The sequence below is a fragment of the Athalia rosae genome, chromosome 7 (assembly GCF_917208135.1).
Source record: "Athalia rosae chromosome 7, iyAthRosa1.1, whole genome shotgun sequence".
Taxonomy (NCBI): Eukaryota; Metazoa; Arthropoda; class Insecta; order Hymenoptera; family Athaliidae; genus Athalia; species Athalia rosae.
In genome coordinates, this window is record NC_064032.1 from 13291509 (window position 1) to 13315912 (window position 24404).

At 42.1% G+C, this 24404-nt stretch overlaps 4 protein-coding genes across 9 annotated transcripts; 2 read left to right on the forward strand and 2 right to left on the reverse strand.

Annotated features, from left to right (window-relative positions):
* Positions 1–301: 301 nt before the first annotated feature.
* LOC105687940 lies at positions 302–8222 on the reverse strand. Of its 4 annotated transcripts, none has more exons than XM_048658896.1 (8): positions 8003–8222; positions 5654–6014; positions 5388–5516; positions 3854–5290; positions 2334–3170; positions 1385–1553; positions 938–1295; positions 302–846 (listed from the first exon to the last, which is right to left on the reverse strand). In XM_048658896.1, the coding sequence occupies exons 2-8, from the start codon at positions 6005–6007 to the stop codon at positions 486–488; spliced, it is 3645 nt and encodes a 1214-aa protein (XP_048514853.1). In that variant the 5' UTR covers positions 6008–6014; positions 8003–8222; the 3' UTR covers positions 302–485. The 4 variants fall into 4 exon arrangements, with proteins under 4 accessions (XP_048514853.1, XP_048514852.1, XP_048514854.1 ...); XM_048658895.1 differs by having other exon boundaries at positions 5388–5558; XM_048658897.1 differs by lacking the exon at positions 2334–3170 and having other exon boundaries at positions 5388–5558; positions 8003–8218.
* Positions 8223–12060: 3838 nt separating this feature from the next.
* LOC105687999 lies at positions 12061–13747 on the forward strand. The gene is made up of 4 exons (XM_012403989.3): positions 12061–12481; positions 12671–12999; positions 13073–13180; positions 13249–13747. The coding sequence occupies exons 2-4, from the start codon at positions 12674–12676 to the stop codon at positions 13634–13636; spliced, it is 822 nt and encodes a 273-aa protein (XP_012259412.2). The 5' UTR covers positions 12061–12481; positions 12671–12673; the 3' UTR covers positions 13637–13747.
* Positions 13748–13889: 142 nt separating this feature from the next.
* On the forward strand, positions 13890–24309 carry LOC105687968 (phospholipid-transporting ATPase IF-like). Of its 3 annotated transcripts, none has more exons than XM_025746685.2 (19): positions 13890–14400; positions 19277–19381; positions 19458–19712; positions 19783–19935; positions 20000–20295; positions 20377–20591; positions 20700–20986; positions 21065–21244; positions 21325–21472; positions 21550–21692; positions 21768–22007; positions 22077–22219; positions 22289–22448; positions 22552–22860; positions 22952–23138; positions 23229–23374; positions 23459–23562; positions 23679–23919; positions 24033–24309. In XM_025746685.2, exons 1-19 carry the CDS (start codon positions 14398–14400, stop codon positions 24093–24095), a joined length of 3378 nt encoding a protein of 1125 aa, XP_025602470.2. In that variant the 5' UTR covers positions 13890–14397; the 3' UTR covers positions 24096–24309. The 3 variants fall into 3 exon arrangements, with proteins under 3 accessions (XP_025602470.2, XP_048514856.1, XP_012259372.2); XM_048658899.1 differs by lacking the exon at positions 13890–14400 and adding an exon at positions 14966–15092 and having other exon boundaries at positions 24038–24309; XM_012403949.3 differs by lacking the exon at positions 13890–14400 and adding an exon at positions 14967–15092.
* LOC125501839 (2-oxoglutarate dehydrogenase complex component E1-like) lies at positions 14357–19269 on the reverse strand. Its single transcript, XM_048658917.1, has 10 exons — positions 18212–19269; positions 17925–18135; positions 17683–17860; positions 17506–17621; positions 17131–17413; positions 16631–17042; positions 16272–16548; positions 15792–16204; positions 15446–15730; positions 14357–15335 (listed from the first exon to the last, which is right to left on the reverse strand). Exons 1-10 carry the CDS (start codon positions 18557–18559, stop codon positions 15132–15134), a joined length of 2727 nt encoding a protein of 908 aa, XP_048514874.1. The 5' UTR covers positions 18560–19269; the 3' UTR covers positions 14357–15131.
* Positions 24310–24404: the final 95 nt, after the last annotated feature.

The following is a 24404-nucleotide window of genomic DNA, read 5'->3' on the forward strand; positions in this document are numbered from 1 at the left end:
AGGATCGGAGTGGTACTCGAGAAATGAGCTTAAACTTGGAAATTACTGAAAAAACACTTTATTTTCTTTTGAAGTGTGAACAGACTGCAAAGAAATATGCATTACTTGACGCTCCAAGCCTCTTGGCTCGAATCTCGATCATTATGGAAAAAAAATAACCATGGATATTGAAACTAATATAAAAATGTAGTTAAATACTAATAATAATTATAAAATATTTACACAAAAAATAATAAGTTACCGCTTAAATAATAAGTCATCTTGCTCATTGAATGATCGCGGAGTGCATTGAGGGTTTAGAATCGTTTTGAAAAAAAAAAGTACAACAAAACGATTCTTCTATTCCCTTCGTCGTTAATGATAAATTATAATAAATATCCGCACGATCGAATCGACTTTCTCGTGCTTTTTCCGGGTCGTTTCATACTCGATGAAACGTTATTGTACTCCTGATGCACATGCTCGCATTATCTTGTGATTAATTTCTAATTCTGTCCAGTAACTTGCCGGATCCAGTCGAGGTAGTGAGACACCCTGGCATAAACACCGGGAACTCCTGCCTGTCCACATCCGATACCCCACGAAACAACTCCAGCTAGTTGCCAACGACCCTGTCTTTCGCACACCATTGGACCACCTCCGTCTCCCTTACAGGCGTCCTTGCCTTCCTCCCCTCCGGCGCAGATGAATCCTGGGTGAAGATTGAAACTGTATCCCAATCTGGTCTTCCTCATCTGGTTCTCGCAAACTCCGTTGCTTATGACTGGCACGTCCACCTCCTTCAGGATATTCTGGTACTTCCCAAAGTCTCCAAAAGCATCCTTTCCCCAACCGGTCGTCCAGCACCTGAACAAAATTAAGGTAAGACAATTATTGAATCAATTTAATAATAAAAATGAAGCACTATAATTCCGAAATAATTTTACTCTCGACTCACCTGACTCCGTTGAAGTCATCGTGTTTGTTTGGCAAGCAGGCGGGACTGATGTGAGGATTTCTTTCGAAGTCAATATCGTGGTCGAGTTTCAGGATTGCGATGTCGTTGTACAAAGTACCGGCGTAGAATTCCGGGTGAACTACGACGCTGACGATATCTCTTTCTATGTAGGGGAAGAATTCTACGTCGTGGTTCACGTCCCACTCCCCAAGTCTAGCCCTCAGGTCCCTACCCGAATGCGTCTTGATGCAATGAGCCGCAGTCAGGATATGACGAGGGCTGATCAACGTACCGCCGCAAACGTAAACGCTCTCGCTGGGATCCTTCTTCAGGATAGCAACTTGCCACGGGTACTCGCCTAGAATTTTTTATCGACACGATTGAAATGAGAATAACAATTTTATGATTATTCACGTCAGCACGCGGATTTGTTGATCGAAAACTCACCGAATTCGGAATCACCGTCAACGTAAACGGGCGTCTTAATGCGACCGTTTATCCCCTGGCTATTCCTCACTCCACATTGACCATTGCGGGAAGGTCTTTGGTTGTTGATTTGAGGTCGACGGCAGCAGACATGACGAGGTCCGCAGACTTGCGGGCGTCCAAATTGTCTCTAAAGTGAAGATAAACGGCTCGTCAAGATCGGTGGGGAATTTTAACGGATGAAAATCATGGTATTGAGGTAACTATTTTTTCCCTTCTTATATCGAATGTAATGTGAAACCGAAAAGCTCGCTGCATATTTATATCAGGTTCCCCGCAACCTTGAATACCAAAAGCAATATCTACGCTTGAGCGATCGAGAAAATTGGCAATGGGCTGATATAATTGGTAGCTTCTCCGAAAGCTTAATTGTATTTACAGACTTTGGTCATGCTTTCTACTTCCGGGATTATATTTATAAGTACAGTAGATATGATGTTAGTACTGCGGTTTGAAACTTCCATAATTAGAGAGAGAATATAGGAGAAAATAGGACAGAAATTGAACCAAAAAAAAAACGAAAAAAAAAAAAAAAGAAATAATGGCAACAGAAGAAATCAAACGGAGTATGAAAAATCGCGGATAAATCGTTTTTCCGTTGTACCAAGTTAGTCCACAGTCAGTTTTTAGTAGCGGTGTCGATTGCGGTATAGGTGGTGATAGACTTTCACAAAAAGAGAAGATAGAAATGAAAGAAATAAAGGAATAGAGAAAGTATAGAGAATAATGAGAGATAGAACAGAATTGATTAAAAGTAATTAATTAAAGAATTTGGTTTTTGTGTTTTTCGTATCTCAGTGCGCGTGTCTCCGTTCGAGTCACAGTCTCCTCATGGTGCCGAATCAGCGTCCGATCGATCTCCATCGTTAAATCTCGCAGCTCAGGGACAATAAAAATCCCCGGCTCTTACCTCCTGAGCATTTTCGACCTGGTTAACGTCGCGTTTTCGTCTCTGTGGGAACGCTACTCTCCCCCGTCGACCGTCGTCCCTATTCTTCGCTACATTTTCACTTCTTGACGGGACCCAATCGTTCTCGGAGCTATCGTCGTTAACGTTTCCCAAATTATAACCGTTGCTCCCAACATATTTCCTGGTATTATTAGCACGCCCGCTTCTGTAGTAATCGGATCCGTCCCCGTAATCACTGTAATCGTAATCGTCCTCATCGTAGTCGTTGTCCTCGCGATAATATCCTCCCGCGGGACCCTGTCCGTAATTATGTTGTCCGTAGGGACCTTCGTAGTGGGGCTTGTAAACGGGCGGATGATGGGGGTAATGTGGTTTTCCAGGATATCCCAGACCGAATCCACCCCCACCGTGACTCGGGTAATGGTGGTGTCCACCGTACGGTTTTTCGTAAATCGGGGCTCCCGCGGGATGGTAATGGGGTGGGTAGTAGCCCCCCGGTTTTCCTAACAGTACTTGTTTTTTGTAATGAAGCAGATCGCCGAGCTTGTGAACTAGACCGTGATTCGGTGTCACGTGGAGATTGACGAATGGTTTAACGATCTTGTCGCCGTATTCATCTTTCGTTACTTGTACGGCTACCAGGGGATTGACCGATACCAGGCCAAGGTTGAGCCCTTGACCCCCGGCACCGTAACCGGGGTACGGATTAACAAGGGAATCGCCGCCGTAAGGATTTATCGGGTAGCCTCCAGCTCCTCCTTGCGGAAGTCCGAAACTTACGCCCCAGGTCGGCTTCACGTTCAATTTAGATGTGTCCAGGTCACCGACTACCAGCCGCTGGAAATATTTCACCCACGTTGTTCAATTTTCATTTTTTAAATTACAACCAATCTCATCCCCCCGTTTCCGAAGGGTTAGCACCTTGGTTAGACACTCCAGCTCCTTTACGCCCCTTGATATATATATATTTTTTTTTTTGTTTTTTTCTTACTCTTTATTTTACGGATTTTAGAGATAAATCTATTTTTTGCATCTTTACGCCTTTCGCCGCTTTTCCAAAAAAAATACACTAACCAAACCGTAATTATTTATCGTGACACACGGTTTGCGAAAAATGATTATATAGTATAGCGGGGTGATAAGTGATCATTTTGCCGATGGCAGATCGCGTGACCTTCCGTGTAACCTTGAGTAAAACGATGAGGGTGTAGGTGATTTTTGATAGATTTCTTTTCTTTCCGTCTCACGTTATTCTCCCGTTCTGTTGAACATCTCAGGTCGTACGTTGTACGTGCCGAAGATGTTATAATTTATTTTATCGGGTCGTCGGGGTGTAATTCGTCCTTTTTCTTGGTCAAGAAATTTAAACACAGTCAATTGTATTGGAAATGAGCGAAAGTGCGTCGGTGTTAGAGAAAGCGTTAAGAGTAAGCATTAAAAGCCATCACCCATATAATCCTGTCACCTTCAATTTTCCGATAATTAATTATATTATAATTTATAATCTGATCAATTCTCACCCCTTGCGCATCGGTTTTCTTCGCTTTGTCGCCATCGACTTGTTTCACGTCCCGTTTGCTCCGTTTAGCGTCTACTTTATCCGTGCTTCCATCGCTGACCTTATCTTTATCAGCTTTGTCGCCGTTTTCGGTGCTCTTGTTATCCTCTTCTTTTTTGTGCTCCGCTTCCTCGCTAACGTTCACACCTTTTGGTACTCGAACAACGCTCATATTTCCATTTCCGTCCGTTAGAACAACCTCGACAGTTTCAGCTTCGATATTTTTATTCAAATTTCTTGGGTCCAGAGCGAGATAAAGATCGTCCTTACGACCCAGTTGATCCACGGTCGGACACTGTTCGTACGGTACGCAGACACAGTCGTCGTTATTTGAGGATGAAAAACCGTTGTCAAAACCGTTCGACGAACCGTAATTATTCACGGATCCAAACCCGTTTCCATTTCCGGACGCGTAATTTCCATTTCCGTTACCACCGAAATCGTTCGATCCGTATCTGTTGCCGTTTGATCCGAAACCGTTCGACGACGAAACAGAATCGTATTGGCTGTTGGAAAATCCAGAATTGAATTGTTTGCCGGAATCGTAATTGTTGGAAAATGACGAGCCACCCTTGTTGCTATTTCCGCTTCCGAATACCGCTGTGTCTGGCCTCGGTTTTTCGTAACTCGGGTATCTCTCGGCGTAAGAATTGCTCGCAGCTCCTAGCAAACTGTTCCCCGAAGACGGTGTTTTTATCTTAAACTCCTTTTTGAAACTCTGATCGAAATGATCGTTGTAAGAACCACCGTAACTTCCACCGCTACCGTAACTCCCTCCGTTCCCGTATCCGTAATTATTGAAACCGTTCACGCCGATCGGTCCCGGACCGATCACTGGACCCGAACCACCGGGAACCAGACCGGGATTGTTCACGACCACAGTAGGGGCCTTTCCGCCCCCGTTGTGCTCTTCGCCATGATGATAATGATGATGAACGTGCTGCTGAACGCCGGAATCGTGGCCTTGGTGAAGAATCACCTGTTTCTTCTCTATATATTTATCTTCGTAGTCCAATTCACCTTCGAACGAAGATGAACCACCTTCGTAGACCGGTTTCGAATCGTATATCGGTCCAGGTTTTTTGAAGCCGGGATAAGGTCCGCTGAAACTGGGAGGATGTCCGTAACTCGGTCCGGAGAAAGACGGCGGCGGTCCCGAGAAGGGGGGTGGCTTTGAGAAGGGTCCCGAAGAGCCGGAATAAATCGGACCCGGAGGACCAGACCCGAAACCTGGAGGAACCGGGACCGGCCTCGGAGGACCGTAGGGACGTTTCACCGGGATCGCAGGGAGAGGTCTTCCGACCGGTTTTATGGTTACCGGTTGAGCGTAAATTATCTCTTGCGGCTGAATGTCACGGTGGGGTGAATAGTAAGGACGTCTTCCTTCGGGATCGTCGCACTGCGGATAAAGGAAGCAAATTTTTTTTTTCAGCACTTTCCATCCAACTCGACATCCTTATCACCGGAATCGCGTATAATTATTGATGTACACTCACGTTCATCAGGCCAAGCGAGCAAAGTTTGTCCCTAATGTAGGCCCTCGCCACCGTGTCGTTGCCAAGGCGAAGAGCGTTCTTCACATTCGGATCCGAGTAGACCTCATCGTATCCTTCCAGATTACGACCCTGTCGATTTGATACGAGAATATCATCAATGACAGTATCAACCTGTAATACAGACGAGAGTTTTCCGCTTTAGTTCACTTCATCTCATCTCTTTTTAATCGTTTCTTCGCTCTCCTAGTTATAGAAGAAATCCCTACCGACTGAATCGCCTGATCGAAAGCTTGAGCTACTCCGCTGCCGTCCTGTTGTACGTTCGCGTTGTACTGTTGGCTTTGGTAGGCAGTCGCTGCATTTTGAAGGTCATTTTGCTGGTGGCCTTGCTTGAGGGCGTCGGGAGCTTCGAAGGTCACCGGATGAAAGGCTTCCCCCTGGACGGTATCAGCTGCGGCCAAAAGATCTTTTCCAGGATCCTGCCAGGACCATTGCTGCTGGTGTTGCTGTTGATGGTGCGAAGTAGAGGAACTTTGAACGAAAGACGCGCTCCCGTCGTATGATATTTTGTCGGCGGTTAGGCCCTGAGCCAGAAGGCTCACCAGAATGGCTCGCCACATTTCGATACTGTAAGTAAAGAATGACGGTAAAGAAATTGAGATATTTTAAGTTGATTCGAGTGTAATGGTGGTTATTAACTTTCTCCAGGTAGGATTGATCGCCGATCATGATTACGATTTGGAAAAACTCTCCCCGACGTTTTTGGTCCGATGTTGAATTTGCAAATTGTTTTGAAACCCACGTAACGCGTACGAGGATGACTGCCGTAACTGTTCAGAATTTATGTACGTTTACATATGTATACGTATAAGCGATTTCGAAAGGACTTAGGATAGAGAAGTTAAAAAGTGTTACGCGATTCGCGGATATGGCTATTTTAGCGTGGGCGTCGACGTCATCGCCATATTTGTATTTTTGCGATATCTTTTATCCGTTGTCCTCATCGTCGATATTTATTCGGCGAGTGCAGATCATCGCGAAAGTCTTTCACCATCCGCGTTACATTTTACTTTCCCCAATGCTACTTTCCACGCACATATTTTTGAATGTGATCTCATAATAGGACATACAATCCGTACGTAAACGTTGATTTTCATCCGATAAAATAACATTATCAATTTTGACGGGGAGAAAAAGCAAAAATCTTAGGCGACATTTTCATAAAGTTTGTTCAACCGATAGCAACACGTTTCATCGTAACGAGAGAAAATTCGTGGATGACGTCTTCATACCTCGGTAATAAATTGGCGATTTTTCTATTATCGCAATATGAAACTCGCTGCAGTTTCACCGGTGATTATAAACACACAAACACTGTGAAAGTGCATCGTCCTTATTCGCCTTTCTCCTCGTGTACCAGTCGCCACATTACATGATATTTTTTTGGTTGTTGCAAAAGGCAGAGGAAAAAAGAAAATAACAATGTTCAGAGTAATTCTGATTTCGGAGGCGATTTTTTTTATACCACAATTAATGTGCTCGGCAAATTAATCCTGACTAATCTAATCGCGAATTTAGTATAATTTGCGGAAAGTAAGAGGATTCGGTTGGTGAAAGTGACACAAAGTCCGCAGAGTTCAGCCCACATAAATCACCCGTAAGAATGGCGCCAGTTTGATCGCCGCGTTAATAAATTATTTTAGCAATACATTTGGCGATTCGTTGGTCGTTTGGAGAAAGTAGTGATGTAATTGACACCGAACTTGTCATAGAATTCCATATCAACAATGAAAAGGCTTCGTCGCGCGCGTAGGCGACGATCGTTATTATAATTAACGAATTTTTTTTTCAACAAGACGTGAGACAAAAAAAATCGGACCATCTGATATTTCATTGTCGTTCTTACGTGTGTACAGTTTTCTTTCCAACTTCTGCCCACGTGTACGAAAGTTAACGCAGGGAAAGTTTGAGATTTAAATTATACGAAGAAAAAGATGAAAAAGCAAAAAAAAAGGGGATAAAAATCTGTACCGCGGGACGCGCATTGATATTTTTTTGAGATAGCGGTTATTATAGTCTACTTGAACTTCCCACGTGGTTTCGTGGTTCACCGATTCTAACTTTCTCTCGTGTCTCTTTGTCTACCGGCATCGAGGTATCAGATCATCCAAAGATGCGGATAATAGAATAGAAGGATAAGAAGACTAGAAAAGTAGAAAAATCAAATAAAACGAGAACTGTTTGGATAAATGTAACTCGATGAGCGAACGCGAATTAGTTTTTTACGTAAGCAAAGGACTTGAAAAGATAAATGCAAACTTGACATAGTTACACAGTTTCGAAACGTAACGCCCCACACCGATTTGGTATGCCTATTGTAATCAAATTGGTGGACAATGATGTGAGATTGTTTTTTAAAAACCATCAATTATATTAATACCTGTAATACCGTAGTCTTTAGCGATAAATTATAGCGTAATTATCGATAAATTTAATAATAAATCGTTGGCTGTAGCCGGCGATGGAATTTAAAATAATCAAAAAAAAAAAATGATTTATGATTTTAATTTTTCTTTTTTTTTTTGTTGCAGGATCGGTTTCGGCGATAATCTCACCTTTCTACGGTTCTCCTTGGTAACACTTCTCACGGACACTGAGGTTCGTAAACACCGGATAAACTCTTTATATACCTAGAGTCGTGGAACGGAAGCCTCCACACTCTTTCGGTCTAAAGTCTGACTACAAGAATTAACGCCGAAACACTTTCTCCGCGCGTTATTTTCCCGCAGTTGGATCCTTAGCACAATATTGTATTTACCTATATGCGTACTCGTCTTCGGCTACCAGCTACCCCGCTTACCACCTGACTTATGAGCTTAACCGAGGTACGACTAACTTTATATACTCGTCGTAGGACTCCGCGGGGATGCTGCAGGGGAATCGCGGCGGTTTATCCTACCGCGGTGCTGCAGGTGGGGCCCCTAGTGTTCGATTATATGCAGACCGCAGCCGCAGTGACTCACCGCATTTTAACCGGACCTCAACGTGCGGATCTCCTTCTGAAACGCGCCGGATATCCATCCCCTCTGGTAAATAAAATGAAGACGAAGGAAATTTCGGAGGGGATAGACGCGAACCACGCGATATTTTCTTCAATTTATTCAACGTAAGATGTGAGAGTAAGTGTTGCAAGGAGGATTACACGGCATGAGAAATTTATGAATGAAAATACGAGTAGCGCTGATTTTTGGCTCAACGATACGAAAGTAATTCAATTTGCAGCGAGTCGAGGACGGAGGAGATTCGAAGACTTTGAATTTGAGGGTCGAGGGATTTCGTCCTGAATTGAGAAAAATTGTTCAGATCGATGGTTGGATTTTCAGACGGTCCCGCAGGGCGTTGAGTCGTTGGCTTCTGTAGAAAAAAAAAGAGGCATTAGAAATTTTCTTCGGCGGTGCGCTCTTGCACCGCGCCGCGGGTGCAACGCACTAAACCAGGATCTTAGAAACGTGTTACGTAAGTTCATTGACTAAAAAGTTTATACTACATTATACACCTTATACCAGGATAGTAGAGTTGATCGCAAGTTGTTGCTCAACGAATTTTCATTGAACGTAACGCGCGTTAGGTAGAATTTCGTGTGCTTTATTTTATTTTATTTTCTTCTTTTACGCACGCATTTCTGTTGCGACATTCCGGATCTACGAGATCGCTATGGAGAGGCGTGTAAACTAAAAGTGGGATAAATCGACGCACGGCCTGTAATGCAATCGACTTCTGAAAATTTGTACCCGCCGCAACGATAATCTTCTTCTTGAAAATCTCCTTACGAAATTGATAATATTACGCCGTGATAGTGTCCGGCGATATTGCGTCCTAGAAACAACCGTTCTTTGATTTATTTCTTTTACTTATTTCACATGTCGAGCAAAAATTTCATTCCTTGCAACATTTTTTCAAAATTCAATCCTCCTCGATCGCAACCCACATCGGTTGTCCTTTTCTTTTTATCTGTATTTTTTTTTGACGGTCGCAGAAGATTGTCTCACATGGTTTTTATTTACACACAGAATTTCTTCGGTCGCTTCTCGCTCTAGTTTTACTTTCTCACAAGATGTAATCAATGGCCGTTACGCTCCGAAGCTGCGGGGGTTCCTAATTGCTTGTCCGAATATCTTTTGTTGAAATTCATTCTACCGTGCACTTTTAATTTCGAAGACCCTTCCTTCGAATGTGAAACTTGATTGTAACGGAAAAAGGACAAAAAAAAATAATACCAGAAGCTCTTCGGACTGTACGGACATTGATTGGACGCCGTTGTCCTCGGGGTCATCAAACTCTTCTCAAGTAACTACCGAATAGATCAGCTTGTCGAAAAAGCAAAAGACCATCCGGGTCCCTCGACGAGGTGAACTTGGTGTTACTTTATCGGAAGAAACATATTCGTTCTCATGTACGGAAAATGAAAGTGCTCCGCAGAGGATGGAGGAATGATTTTTTACTGTGAGATATATTCGCACTTATTGTTGGAGAAACTATAACGACGAGCAAGCCATCGGGTCCGAAGGAATTGGCGATTTAATTGAAGAGTCTGATTCTACGACAGAAAAAAAAAAAGAAAAGTTTTCATATCCGGAGGAAACGCGCTTTGTGAACTGTACATCCTTTTTCCTCTCGTCGTCGCTGTACATACATACATATGTACGTATGTATAACGAAACACGTCGACGGGGCGGAGTAGGTACTTTCTTTTCCTCTTTTCTCCGTCGTCTTTGTACAATTATTATCTTTCGCGTAATATAATCAACCTTGACATTGTGCACGTATCGCGAGTAGTCGCATTATTCTCGTTTCATTCATTCTATCCCACTGATTGTGAGATTGATTTGAATTACCCAATTTTCGTAATTGAATAATTAATTTCTTCACATTTTGGTGGTAATAATAACGATGATAGATTCGGGCATCGCAGGCTGAGAGCCGTGCAACAGCGTTATTTTCGGTCGACGGGGTATGGGTTCCGGGAGAAAGTGATCTAGACAGTGCAGCAGCGAGAGGATGTGCGCTCGTACGAAGTTTACGCTTTGTTAGGACCGGTTTACCGGCATTCTTATTACACATCTCTATTATTGTCGATCGAAACGTAATCGAACGCGCTCACAAATATGTATATCTGAATAAGGAAGAAATGAAAAGAAAGAAAAAAAACAAACAAAAAAATTACAATTTCGATCGACCCTCTTCTTTGGTAATTCAGGCGCTCCATATTTTGTATTACGTAAGAGGGATTTTCCGGGCATTATTATTTTATGTGTATCATTCGCGTGTGTTGCAACGGGGAATTTCCAGGCGCACTACGATTTCCAAGATGGGGTTGTCTTGACCTGATTCTTCCATACACCTTATACCGATGAAATAATACACAGTAATATTCCGCTTATATCCTTTATTCCCCGAATTTATATGTTCTCCGTAACTATGATGATACGGTTATTGCAAAATAATTTTACAGAACGCCCACGCTTCAATGTATACATATATGCATATCATATATTTTGTTATGTACTCGGAAACACGTGCGACAATAATTCGCCGAGAATGACAATAATATGGCAACGATCGGTTGTAATCAAGTTACGCAAGTTTAGTTCCCATCATTTAAAAATATTTATACTTCATAATTCGTCTTCTTCTTATTTTTTTTTTTCTAGGTTTTTTTTTTTTTTTTTTGCCAGCTTTTTAGATCGTGCATAATGAGAACTGCTTCGTATAAATACGCGTATTAATATTGGTCGGTGGCTTTTTTTGGAAGGCGGGACAATAAAATTGTGCAATTGCGCAATCCGCGCGAAGCGGCGGTCCGTTCTCGGAGACATCAATGCCGGGTCAGGCTATCTTTGCGGTGTCACAGTTCGGGCGCATAGCCGGTGCCAAGTTTTATTTTATGTTTACACGGCTGATGTGGCGGACATGTTAAGCGTTCTAACTACTTGAGAAAGTCTTTAACGAACGGTTTCACTTTCCCTCTCAAATTATAATACGTAGAATGAGTAACGCGCTATACGTTATACGTACGTCGTTATAATATATTGGCGAATCGTCGCAGTCGCTTTGACGCGCGCACGTTGCATTACGTGTCAATATTATTATAATAGATTGTTGCGCTTTGTCGCGTAGTTGGCAGCTATTATTGGTGATTCAAAGTTTTATCTTATTATATTTATTGCTATCTAAATTGATTCTTGTTACGCGTCGCGGTGGAGAAAATAAATAAATAATTAATTATAATCGTCATTTTCGAATGTATTTGGGGTACCCCTACGCACTTTTAATATGAAAATGGTACGACTGGGTTACATAGAAGCGATCTTACTTTTGCGTTTCGCACATTTTAAACTCTCGATTCATAATAAAGTTTCACCAAACGTTGTTTAATGTTTAGTCGTTACAAATATGTGTTGTTTTTTTTTTTATTTTTTTTTTTTTCTGTTATTTTTCCATGCGTATGCACAGAGAAATCATGTAGCTGCAAAACCTAAGTGATGCTTGAATATTTATAACGCTGAAATGTAACCTTGGATTATCGCTATCCTTTTCTCTTTTGCGCTAACAAAGTTTTTTATTTCGTTCATTTTATTTGTGCTTTTTTATTCTAAACTTGACACAGTTAAAGCAATAACTGTGCGGACAGAGATCTACGAATTAGATTTTGCAATGCTTTGGTGATCAAAATTTTTTTTTTATCTAGCCAGATAATTCTCACATATTTAATTAATTTCTCTTGCGCATCGGAGAGTTCATTGAACTTTATTTCAATAGCCAGAAAATACTTCTTTGATAAAATACTTAAATAAATCGTCTCGAAAATGCACAAGTCAAAGGTGTCGGGTAAATTAAAATTTTCAATTTTCAAAGCACTTCCCTCGCTTACTCGTATCCGTTCAGTGACGCTCTCTTCCGGTTGTTGTTCCAAGTTATCATTGTCAAGAAAATAAAACCACGTGCTTTGAACGGACTATTGAAGAGGAAAGTTCGTTATTATTTTACCGATCTTAAATTCATTGAATTATTTGATAATTCAATAGATTTCAGAGGTAAGTATTCTCATAATTTAAAGTTTATGTAGGTTTTGATATTTTTTATAAACTTCAACTACTTACTGTGTAATAACTCAACGCTAGTCCGTCATCAGATTCATAACCTAAATATGATTTTGAGTGACCAAAGACTGTTTTTTTCTCCACTATTTAATTAAATTTCTTAAATTTCTGTTCAAATTCTAGGTGATGTATCGTGTTAAAGATGTTGAAGAGCAACGTCAGCGGACGTTGTACGTTCGTGTGAATCATACGATTCGTGATCCAAAAGAAATAGAAGCACTATTCGATGGAAACGTACGAGTGAAATTACCTCGACAACCGTCCAGAGGATGCCATGTGATATTTTCAAATGTTGAAGAAAGAATGAAGGGCCATAAGGCTCTTAAGGGAAAGAAATTAAATGGTAAACGGGTCATAGCAACTGTACCAAAAACAAAACTGGATGAGAAGAAAGTTAGCCGGAAGAAAATTGTGGTTCCTATACCCAAACCACAGAAAAAAATAACACGAACGTACGAAAAGTTTTACTTTGCTGCATTTCGTTCTGTTTACAGTATTGATTTAATCTATTTATTTTACTCACAGGTTGTTCGTTTCGAATATTGATACCAAGGTTACTGTAAATGACTTGAAAAAAGCGTTTCCAGACTGTCACTCGGTTACCCTGTTGGAACCAAATTCCAGTGGAATGAGGCATGTGAAAAAATCTCTGAACAAAAATCAAGTTGTATTCTGTATCTTCATTATATTATTCTTTACAGGTCTGCATTTGTCAAGATGAATAGTTTATCCTCTGCAGGGGAATATTTTAGGATGGAACGAAAGTCGCCAGTCCTTTGCGAGAAAAAGTTGAAAATCCAAATAGATACCAGAAGTCCAAAGAAAAAAAAAAGCGCAAAGGTCGAAAAGATGAAAGTTTATGATGAAGATGGTGAACAGGATGATAATGAGTTCGAGCATCTGAACCGAAAGAAACCCCAAAAAAATGGAGGCAAAAAGGGCCATGTGCCTGAAGCTCAGCTTGAGTCTGATTCCGATTCTGAGGTTGATGCGGATTCTGATCTCGACTCTGATGCTGAAGCAGGTTCTGATCAGGATCAAGCACCTGAATCTGATCCCCAGACAGATGATGATCCCGAAACAGAGTAAGAGTCGATCCATGTTATAACGATTGTTGATAGTACTAAGATTTAATTTTACTTCGATTATGCCCAGCAACCTGTACACTTTAAATAATAAATTCATATTTATGTTTTGTAATCAAGCGAACGATTTTTGCGATCACATTCCGATGCAGATATAATCCGAACCAGCTGGTCTATGGGTAAAAAAACCAAAAAAAACAAGCTGAATTCGCTGGAAAGTGATGCTGAAATCTTATCAGGAAACGGGTTAACTGTTAAGTCGAGATAGCCAAAGATTAGAATCCCTAGTTACCCATAGGTGGGAAATGTGTTTGTATCCGTGGTAGTTGATAAAACATCGATCCTCAGCAAGGTAGATTGCAAAGGTTTTCCACTCATCCTCAACCATTCACTAGTGTATAAAAAAATCGTGATCTGTACAGTTACCGAAAATAGTATACTCCCGTGAAAAATGCAACTGAATGAGTGCCACGTAACGGTAGTAGTGAGTCATTGAGAAATTTCGCGTATGATGTGCCCCTGAATTATTATCTTTTTATCAATCTTCCGTCCTATCCGTGCCAACAATTCAAATATTTGAATATTTTCCCCTAAAAAATGATGGACCGGTCTATAACCAGTATAGAGTAGAAAAATTTTTAATCACTTCACACCAAAATATGTTGTTCGATTATGCTCTGGGCGTGATCCGTTTTCATTAATAAGAAAAGTTTAGTTTTGTGAAAAAAAAAAAAAAAAAAAAAAAAAACGACCCGTCGATTTCAAATGGTAAGTAGCCATTGTAAAGTTTATGACGATAATTGCTGCTAATCGCTACTCTAAAAAATATGCTGGACTAGCCTTTTGAACATCCGACATTGTTCGAGACGGAAAAAAAAGTCATTCATAACTGAGGTGCAGTTGCTTTTGGCGGGTATTCTGAGAAAAATTACCCATTACCTAATTGCAATCTCCTAGTGAATCACTAGCAAGACCTTGACTCGAACAGTGCTACGTATTAGTTCTCAAATAACTACCTAATATGTCCACGAGGTTTATCTTTGTCAGTCGATAGAGAAAATATGCCTTTATTTGATTCGGAGTAAGTAATCTCATGTCACGTGAACAAAATTGAAAGCAAACGAAGATAAGAGCGAGCGATTGCACTGATTCCCGAGGACGATCGGGCATCGGATTGTCCGAAAGCGTAAGAGACTACGTCCGTTGATAAAGGTGTGAAAATTTATTTAGCAATGTTTCGCACATCCCATTAGACGCTACGAGCGCGTCATTTGTCAAGGAATATCTGTGCATTATACTTCGTCGTTAATTGCGCAATCCGTAGTTTCGATATCGGATGCCTCATGGGCTGAACGTTATTTACAATTACCTCTCACCCGGTGAAATGTCAAAGTTCAATGTGGGGTGATAATGATAGCGATATTATTTGGTACGAAAATACGGAATATATCAGTCTGTTGGTGAGTTGAAAATTTCGCGGTCTGTATCATCGAACAATCTCATCGATCCATCTCCATCGCCTTTTCAATCATTTGTTCGAATTCCTTTTTGAAAATGAACTTATTCCCCGTCGCTGGGGATGCGGAGGTCGCTCTACCACCGTAGGCCACATCGTCGATAGGTTTGCGTAAAGTCAGAGCTATTCTGTCTCTCGCAAAGTAATAAGCGCCCTGATTTTTGTGCTCTTCTTGCACCCACATGACCTGTGCGTACAGAAAAAAGAACGGAAAAAAAAAAAAAATAAAAACAAATTACGCAACATTCGCGTGACGTAAAATCGTTAGTCACACACACACCACGTTCTCGCGTCTACCTTGGGATTGGGATATTTTTTAGCTTCTTCGGCCACCAGATTATAGGGAAAAGGACACAATTGTTCGATTCTGACGATCGCCAGTGAATTTTCGAGACCTCTCTCCGCCCTGTGCATCGCCAGGTCGTAGTAGACTTTCCCCGAACAGAATATGATTTTTTTCACGGAGCCAGGATCCGCGGTCCGGTCCCCGATCACCGGTACGAAAGACGTGCCGTTCGTTATCTCGTCGAAATTTGAACGGGCCTCCGGGTGTCTCAGCAATGACTTCGGAGTCATCACTACCTGCGGATGAAAATACTCGTACTCGTCGTCGGTCTGCTTAAATTTTTTTCCAATCGCTTACCAACGGCTTTCGAAATGGCATGAGAATCTGGCGTCTGAGTAAGTGGAACATGTTGGCAGGGGTTGTCGGATTGCAGACGATCCAATTTATTTTGAAAAGCTGTCGCGTCATCGTCTCCTCCGCAGTTTCGTCGATATTGGAAGCACCCGCGGTTTCCTCGTCGGGTAGACGGGTGCAATCGTCGTCGCACAGTTGTAGAAATCTTTCCAATCTTGCCGACGAATGTTCGGGCCCTTGTCCCTCCATTCCATGAGGTAGAAGCAGGACCAAACCGACCTGTCGACCCCACTTGGCTTGACCCGAGCACAAAAGCGAGTCCAGTATCACTTGGCAGGTGTTGGCGAAGTCGCCGAATTGCGCTTCCCAAATGGTCAATGAGTCGTGATCGTAGGCCGAGTAGCCCAGTTCGAATCCTGTGGAAATTTTTTTACACCGCTATCGTATCACCTCGTCGGTAAATTGACTGACGGCATCGCTCACCGCAAACCCCGTATTCCGACAACGAGGAGTTCGAAACGGTGTAGAGACTCTGACCGGGGAATATGTCGTGGAGGATATTTTTCCAAGTCATGTCTTTGCTCTGGTCGTGAATTATGTGCTGTCTGTGCGAAAATGTTCCACGTTCGACGTCCTCCCCGGATAAACGAACGTGGTGACCTTCCTTCAGTAGACTAGCGAAGGCCAAACATTCGCCAAGTGCCCAATCTATTTGGCCGGCTTCGGTCATCGCCCGACGTCCGGACATCACCCTTGTCACCTGCGGATCGTCACGCGGTTAAACGAACGTTAAATTTTCCTCAGTATTTCGCTCCACCAATCGAGTAGAGCGTGATTGTCACCTGCTTGTGGACCTCGATATCTTCGGGAGGGGTGGAAACCGCGTTGCAAATGATTTTCACGTCCTCCAAATCGACCCCGGTGGGGGGAAGTTTGCCGTTGGGATTTTGATTTTCGAAAAAATCCGACCACGGACTGTCGTACCAGTCGCTCAGGTGCATCACGTTGGTTTCCTGAGCCTTTTTGAATTCCGACTCGCAAGTCTCCAGGTACTCGTCCCTCTCCCTCTTCATTTCGGACTCGGTTAAAATACCATCCCCCAGGAGTTTTTCACTGTAAATATCCAGAACGTTCGGTAGCTGTTTTATCCTCTTGTACATCAGCGGTTGAGTCAGCATAGGCTCGTCCATTTCGTTATGTCCGTTTCTACGGTAGCCAACGATGTCCAGAACCACGTCGTTGTGAAAATTCGCCCTGTGTACAAGAGGGAGAGAAAGAGCGCAATTTTTCCCCAACAAAAAAAAAAAATCCCACATCGTACGGTGAATGAAAAAAAGTAAACCTGTACTCGCTGGCGACTTTACTGCAGTAAACCACTGCGTCCGGATCGTCGGCGTGAACGTGGAATATCGGTGCGTTGACCACGCGAGCCACGTCCGTGCAATGCGGACTCGACCGCGAGTATCTCGGATCGGTTGTAAATCCGATCTGATTGTTTATCACGAAGTGTAACACACCTCCGGTCGTGTAATCGGAGAGGTTTGTGAAGTGGGCAGTTTCGAAACAAATACCCTGCCCCGCGTAAGCCGCGTCTCCGTGAACCAAAATTGCGAGCGATCTCACACCTGTAGTTTATTTTATTTATTTATTTATTTTTTTTATCGTTGTTTTTGACGTGCGAAAAATTGTGCCTGGATAAAATCGATGACCGTTTCACCTTTCGTGTCGTTATTCGCCACCTGTTCGGCCCGGATTCGACCCACAACTACCGGGTTCACGGCTTCCAGGTGCGAAGGATTCGCCATTATGGCGATTCTCATGGTTCTCCCTGCTCTGGATGGGTAATCGTATTTTTAATCGTAACATGGATTTTAACGACGCGAAAATTGACCACCTCTCCAAAAGTCTTTGGCTGTACGTGCCCAGGTGATATTTAACGTCGCCAGAACCCGAACCTTCCATTTCGATCGGATTGAATTGGCTGAAAAGCTGGCTCATTGGTTTCCGACAAATATTCACCAGAGTATTCAGCCTACCCCGATGGGCGATTCCTATCCCGACCGTTTCGACTCCTTGAAAAATGTCGAATTTACGCTTTATATTTTTCGGTCGTCTCACGTTGGAATCGTTTCTCACCGTTTTCCGACGAAGTTTCCAGACACTCGGCAACCGCGGGAATAAACGACTCGCATCCCTCTAAACCGAAACGTTTCTCGCTGCCGAATTTTTTAGCCAAAAACGACTCGAAGGTCACCGCTTTCATAACGTGCTTCCAAATCCATTTTCTACGCTCCGTAGCGATCTCCATTATCCCAGGGGTCTCGAATTTCTGACGCAACCAGTCCAACTAATTTGTTTTTTTTCGTTCATTATTTTCAATTCAAACTGCTGATTTAATTATTTCAAAGGGATTAAACACGAACCACTCGAAAATCTGTAATGTACGCGTATTCCAGTCCTATGTGTCCGCAGTAAATACTGTTCAGTCGCGCGATGATTTCTTTCAAAGTTAATCTCGAACTTCCTCCACCGATACGCGTGCTCTTTCCCAAATCGAATTCCTTGTTCATATCCGCGTCGCTTATCCCCTTGAAATGCGTTCGCACAACGACTTCCGGCGGGAGCGTTGACGTCCCTTTCAATTTCTTAGACTCCGGATTTTGGATTCCCAAGGGATCGATGTCCGCTATGAGATGTCCTCGCGACTTGGATGAGAAAAATTGAACCAGAAACCACCGAATTACCGTCATCCCAAAGCCTCCGATTATCATCTTTCTTACGTTATTATTCCCTACCTGATAAGCTCTGACGGCCGCGCTGATATCGAGGGTGCCGGAAGTATGATCGGTGGTATTTCTTTGTTCGCTCCGCAGTTCGCTCGGTGTCTTATCGGCTTAATTTATTAATTGAAATTATCGCAATTAGACGTTGCGTTTGTACGAATCTTAGAATACATGGCGCCAAACTGTACTCACGTTTCGTTGTGGGATTCGGAGTTAGTTTAGACGGGACGACGTTGACGTTACCGCGGGAATTGATTACGAGGCTCGGTGGGCGCGCGTATCTCGCTTCTGGTAAAATTCCAGCCGCAGTTTGCTTGAAATATGAAGCCCACGAGGCGTGAACCGAATTTTCGTCCTTCAACCAAGCGTGGTACATGTCGTCTATGTACTGACCGCTGTTCATATTCATGAAGGAATCATCGAGGAATTTTCGGTTCATAGGTTGAGCGCATTTGAAAATTTGCCTGACCAATTTGCCCGAGGGTAGGTTAAACGGTGAGGTGAAAATTTGCCCTCCGGTATACATCGTCCGTCGTTTTGGGAATATTAACGAACTCTCGTAATCTTAATTTGTATAAATCAGCGGCTTATAATGGAATAATTTCTAGGAGGGGAGAAAAATCACCACCAAATGACGGATGTGTAGATTGAAGTTCATCGCTTAATCGTTCGATTAATTTTTATCTGTTTGATGTACATTTGCAGGGTAACTCACCTTCGAACTACCCAGAGCACAGGACCGTCTTTATCAGTCCCAAGAACGATCCAAACACTTCGGAATTTCCGCACAATCGCATAACAACTAACAAGGTTATATTTCGCCCCTGAAATGCAACGAGGTGAACATTTTTTCACAGTCATCAATAACGAATTAATCTACTTTCAGTACACGCTATGGAATTTTCTACCGAAGAATTTATTCGAGCAGTTTCGTCGGGTGGCAAATTTCTATTTTCTGATAACAGCCATCATCGCGTTCGCGATAGAATCGCCGATATCTCCCTTAACGAGTACTCCGGCTCTAGTCTTCGTCATTGTTGTGACCGCCGGAAAACAGGGGTACGAAGATTGGCTCCGGCATCGATCGGATGTCAGAGTAAATCGCGCCCTTGTTACGGTCATTCGGAACACATCGACCCAGGTGAGAATAAACGCGATTCCCATTTGACAAAAAAAAGGTCCAGTCAAACGATCTTCGATTACGTCCTCAGAGTATCCATTGCGAGAAGCTCGTAGTCGGTGACCTTGTAAAGGTCAATTGCAACGACGAAGTACCTTGCGACCTTGTTCTTCTCTGCAGCAGCGATCCGACCGGCTGCTGTTACGTTACAACTTCAAATCTTGACGGAGAAACAAATCTCAAGGTTAATATATCTCGTTGTCGATTCTTTTTCGATGGATAAATCCTATCGTTATTCGTATTTTCAGACCCTCCAGGTGCCTCGTGTTGTATCGTCCTTGCCAGTTTCTAAAATAGTTTCAATGGAGGCAACGGTGACTTGCGAGCACCCGTTAGCGGATCTTTATCGTTTCCACGGTAAATTGGAGATAAAAAATGGGACGGAAACGACCTCGGGATTTCTGACAATTGAAAACATACTTTTACGAGGAGCCAGGATAAAGGACACCGCTCACGTTATCGGATGTGCGGTATACACGGGACAAGATACTAAATTATCATTAAACTCCAAAGTGACGATCAATAAATTTTCTACCGCTGAAAGGTGAGTATAAACATACACGGTAAAATTAACGACGACTGTTTTAATTGTATCGCAGAATAAAATCCTTCTCATTATCCACAGGTCAATCAATACGTACCTCATCATTTTCATAATCGTTTTAGTGATCGTCGTTGTACTTTCCACCGTTATGAAATCTGTCATAGAACTAAACTCGAGTTGGAGCGGATATTTAGGCGAAGCGGATGCCATAACGGTGCAATCCCTCGTTATCAATGTTCTATCCTTCGTAGTTCTCTATAATTACATAGTACCGATATCCTTGTACGTTACTGCCGGTGAGTAAACAATCGAATATTCGAACAGGGTCGATCAAAATTTGCCCCATCGGAAAATCGGAGAGAAAAAAATAACGCGCAAACCGAACGACAACCCTGTTGTTTCAGAGATGCAAAAATTTGTCAGCTCTTTATTTTTCGCCTGGGACAACGACATGTACGACAAGGAATCCGATCAGTCGGCCTTAGCGAATACTTCGGACCTCAACGAAGAACTTGGCCAGGTCGAGTATTTATTCTCTGACAAAACCGGTACACTTACGGAAAATCTGATGGTGTTCAGGCGTTGTTCCATAGACGGGAATGCCTACATGGAAAAAGATTGCGACGGCAATCTCTACCTTCTACCTCCGAGTGGGAACGAGAAGGAGGCCGTGAAACTCACCGCCTGGCGGGTAGGTGTATTCCTTATTGTTCTGGTCATTTTTTTTTTTTGCAAATTTTTTTCACTCGGTATCTTTGTCACGTTGCAGCCGGTGATTTGGCACTTTATGATTGGAATTTCTTTGTGCAACGTCGTCCACATAGCACCGCCCAGCCAACGAGCAAGTATCGTCGCCCGGAGGTCATTTTTTCGGAAAAGTTTTCGAGAGAAAAAAACTTCAGTGATCAACAGTTCGCTGCTGATGCATCCGGATTTACCGGAATATCAAGTGAGTACGATTCTCTGAAGACAGTTTATCTCGTGCAGTTCTGAGTTTTGTTTTTTTTTTTTCTTCTAATTCACTTACAGGCTGCGTCGGCCGATGAAAAAGCTCTGGTCGAAGCCAGCGCGAGATGCGGTGTTGTTTTTCATAAGAATAGCGGAGATGTAGTGGAAATTCGAATAAAGAATGATACCCTCAAGTTCAAAAAACTCGATACTTTCGAATTCACCTCCGGTCAGTGTAAAACGAACTCCATCGGATCTATGCATTGAATTCATTCTGTTCTTCGTACTATAAGAGCGATTTTTTAGAAAGGAAAAGGATGTCCGTCATAGTCCAGGACGCTGCAGGAGACATCTGGCTGTACTGCAAGGGCGCAGATTCTTCGGTTTGCCCTTTAATCGATAACGGAAAATTGGCCGAAACTTACGAGCACCTCACAGATTTCTCAATGGTAGGTGATTAACGAAAAAAAAATGTAAACGGTCATTAGTCAAGTCTCACGTTACTCTACGATGTTCGCTTACAGCGAGGCCTGCGCACCTTAGTTATCGCTTACAAAAAGTTGAAAAAATCCGATTACGAACGTTTAATGATAAGCGTCGAACGAGCCCGTGAAATAATTGGTTCCGAACGCGTGGCTCATGTGGAGAGATGCTACAGGTCGATAGAAAATGGACTCACATTGTTAGGGGTCAGCGCGGTCGAAGACCGTCTTCAAGAGGGTGTACAAGAGACCTTGGAGAGTCTGAGAGCCGCGGGCATAAAAGTGAGTGACAGAAATCGATCGGTCGATATTTATTTCACAGTGAATAAATTGATCGATGAAAATTTTCAGGTCTGGGTGCTGACCGGCGACAAAGGGGAGACCGCCGAAAACATCGCTTATTTATGCGGACACTTTAAAAAGGGAAGCGAAATCTTACGACTCATGGGTCACATGTATTCCGAGAGCTGTTTTGTTGCCCTGACGAGTTTTCAGTGAGTTGTCGTTAACGATCAGAGTAATTCTTTTCAGAACAATGTCGATTAATTTATTTATTCACTCAGACGGATGATAAAACTCGAACCGTTCAAACAGTTCGGCATAATAATCGACGGTGTTAGTATGGAAATCGCTTGCAGAGAATACCCAAGTTTGTTGCGGACGGTAACAATGGCTTGCGAATCTGTAGTCTGCTGCAGGTTGTCACCTCTTCAAAAATGCGAGGTCCATTTAATCAGAAAATTAGTGAACAAGTAATGAATAAGTCTTATCCAAAATGAATACTTACGTTTCTATGTTTTTTTGTTTTTCTTTCTTTCTTTTTCAGATGGTACAGATAGTGAAACAGTCCGAAGAAAGACCCATAACTGCCGCAATTGGTGACGGTGGTAACGACGTTTCAATGATTCAGGAAGCTCACGTGGGAATCGGAATTATGGGGAAAGAAGGACGACAGGCTACAATGAGCGCAGACTTTGCCTTCGCCAAATTTAGATTCCTAAGGAAAGCTCTTCTAGTACACGGACACTGGTATTACGTACGGATCAGCGTGCTTATTCAGTATTTTTTCTACAAAAATTTACTACTCGTTGCACCTCAATTGTATTTCGCAATTCATAGCGGGTTCGCGGCTCAGGTTCGCCATTTTTTACTATCTAATATTGTTTCATTTTTTTTCTTTAAATATTCTTAGTTTTTTTTTTTTTTTAATTCTATTCATCTTTCAGCTTCTCTTCGACAGCGTATTTTTGATGTGTTACAACGTTTTTTTTACCTCTATACCGATATTAATTTACGGTTTATTAGAGCAGGACTACAGTGCTCACGTTTTGCTCAAATACCCCCAGTTGTATAGACTGTATAAAAAAAATTATTTGCTCTCAAGTAAACAGTTCATTATATGGACAATTAGCGGTGAGTCGAAGATTGTACTTATAATGTTACAACCAAACAACGGTCGCACTGAAAAACAATAGGGTGATAATCGATTTATTTCTCTCTAAGGAATCTGGCATGCTAGCGTAGCGTATTTTGTACCCTACTTTTGCTTGTACATAAATCCCGTCATTTTGCACGACAATACACCAGCGGATCACTGGAGCTACAGCACATTGATTCACTACATAATCGTTATAGTGTGCAATATTAAGGTGATAAAACGGATAACTATAGAAAAAAAAAGGAAGAAATTTTGAATAATTTTTCTTTTATCTTGTTATTTTTACCTTTTGCAGCTTCTGCTGTGCAGCGCCTATTGGACATTACCATTCGTACTAACCGTGACGCTTTCTATATTGAGTTTTATCTTAATCGCATTGATATACTCTACGATAACGACGTGAGTACCATAAGAAAATAAAAAGAAAAAAAACAACATAATCGAAATCGCCAACGATCTGCAACCAGTTAATTGATGTAATTCAACTAATGAAAGATATTTTCGATTATTTTCAGCCGCTTTGACGGTGATATGATATGGGTCATGCACAGTTTACTAGCATCATTGACATTTTGGTTACTAACAACATTTTCAATAATAATGTGCCTTTTACCCGATTGCCTTGTTGCTCTGTACAACCGATATCGACCGCACAGAGTTGGAAGAAAAATTATTTCACGGACTGATCGCACCGCGGCTAATAATTTATCGGATAACAATTCAAACAACGAACATGCAACCGCCAACTCGGTATTGGTAGGTACAATTATTTTTTCATTATCGATATTAACCTGAAGGTTTTGATTTTTAATACTTTTTTTTTTTTTTTACTATTGCGACAACAGATCAAATTCTTTCACGTGTTTCAGGGAAGATTACTGATCAACTTCTCATTGCGGAGAGCGAATCTTTTCTCTAGTGAGAAATTATGATCAGATAGACCTAATTCAATGGCTTTTTTTTTTCTTATTTTTCTTTTTGACTCGGCCGTTTTCACGTAATTTTTGCGGTAAGCTCTTCATATTTCTTGTGAAATTTTTACTTCGAATCTGTTCACCCCGATAAATCTTTCTCCGAACTCTCTATCAACCACTCGAATGAAATAACATTAGAAATATTAATAAAAGTCATCGTGTTTTCTGAGTTTCTCCTTGTTTTTGTTTATTTTCATCCAACTGCGATTTTGTACTACTGAAAATACATACTAAAATTAGGTGCATCGTCGTGAAACTTATTTATAG

What these genes read in the sequence shown, in the direction of transcription:
- LOC105687940 (XM_048658895.1), bottom strand. Translation starts at nt 6,007, where the DNA reads ATGTGGCGAGCCATTCTGGTGAGCCTTCTGGCTCAGGGCCTAACCGCC. An exon ending in GCTCGCTTGGCCTGATGAAC is followed by an intron (nt 5,291 to 5,387) that starts GTGAGTGTACAT and finishes CTTTATCCGCAG; the next exon opens with TGCGACGATCCCGAAGGAAG. An exon ending in TGACGGTGATTCCGAATTCG is followed by an intron (nt 1,296 to 1,384) that starts GTGAGTTTTCGA and finishes AAAAAATTCTAG; the next exon opens with GCGAGTACCCGTGGCAAGTT.
- LOC105687999 (XM_012403989.3), top strand. Translation starts at nt 12,674, where the DNA reads ATGTATCGTGTTAAAGATGTTGAAGAGCAACGTCAGCGGACGTTGTAC. An exon ending in CAGAAAAAAATAACACGAAC is followed by an intron (nt 13,000 to 13,072) that starts GTACGAAAAGTT and finishes TTTTACTCACAG; the next exon opens with GTTGTTCGTTTCGAATATTG. An exon ending in CCAAATTCCAGTGGAATGAG is followed by an intron (nt 13,181 to 13,248) that starts GCATGTGAAAAA and finishes TATTCTTTACAG; the next exon opens with GTCTGCATTTGTCAAGATGA.
- LOC105687968 (XM_012403949.3), top strand. Translation starts at nt 15,030, where the DNA reads ATGTGGGGTGATAATGATAGCGATATTATTTGGTACGAAAATACGGAA. An exon ending in ATCGCATAACAACTAACAAG is followed by an intron (nt 19,382 to 19,457) that starts GTTATATTTCGC and finishes ATCTACTTTCAG; the next exon opens with TACACGCTATGGAATTTTCT. An exon ending in ACCTCACAGATTTCTCAATG is followed by an intron (nt 21,693 to 21,767) that starts GTAGGTGATTAA and finishes GTTCGCTTACAG; the next exon opens with CGAGGCCTGCGCACCTTAGT.
- LOC125501839 (XM_048658917.1), bottom strand. Translation starts at nt 18,559, where the DNA reads ATGATAATCGGAGGCTTTGGGATGACGGTAATTCGGTGGTTTCTGGTT. An exon ending in AGCCAAAGACTTTTGGAGAG is followed by an intron (nt 17,622 to 17,682) that starts GTGGTCAATTTT and finishes TTACCCATCCAG; the next exon opens with AGCAGGGAGAACCATGAGAA. An exon ending in ATATCGAGGTCCACAAGCAG is followed by an intron (nt 16,549 to 16,630) that starts GTGACAATCACG and finishes GACGATCCGCAG; the next exon opens with GTGACAAGGGTGATGTCCGG.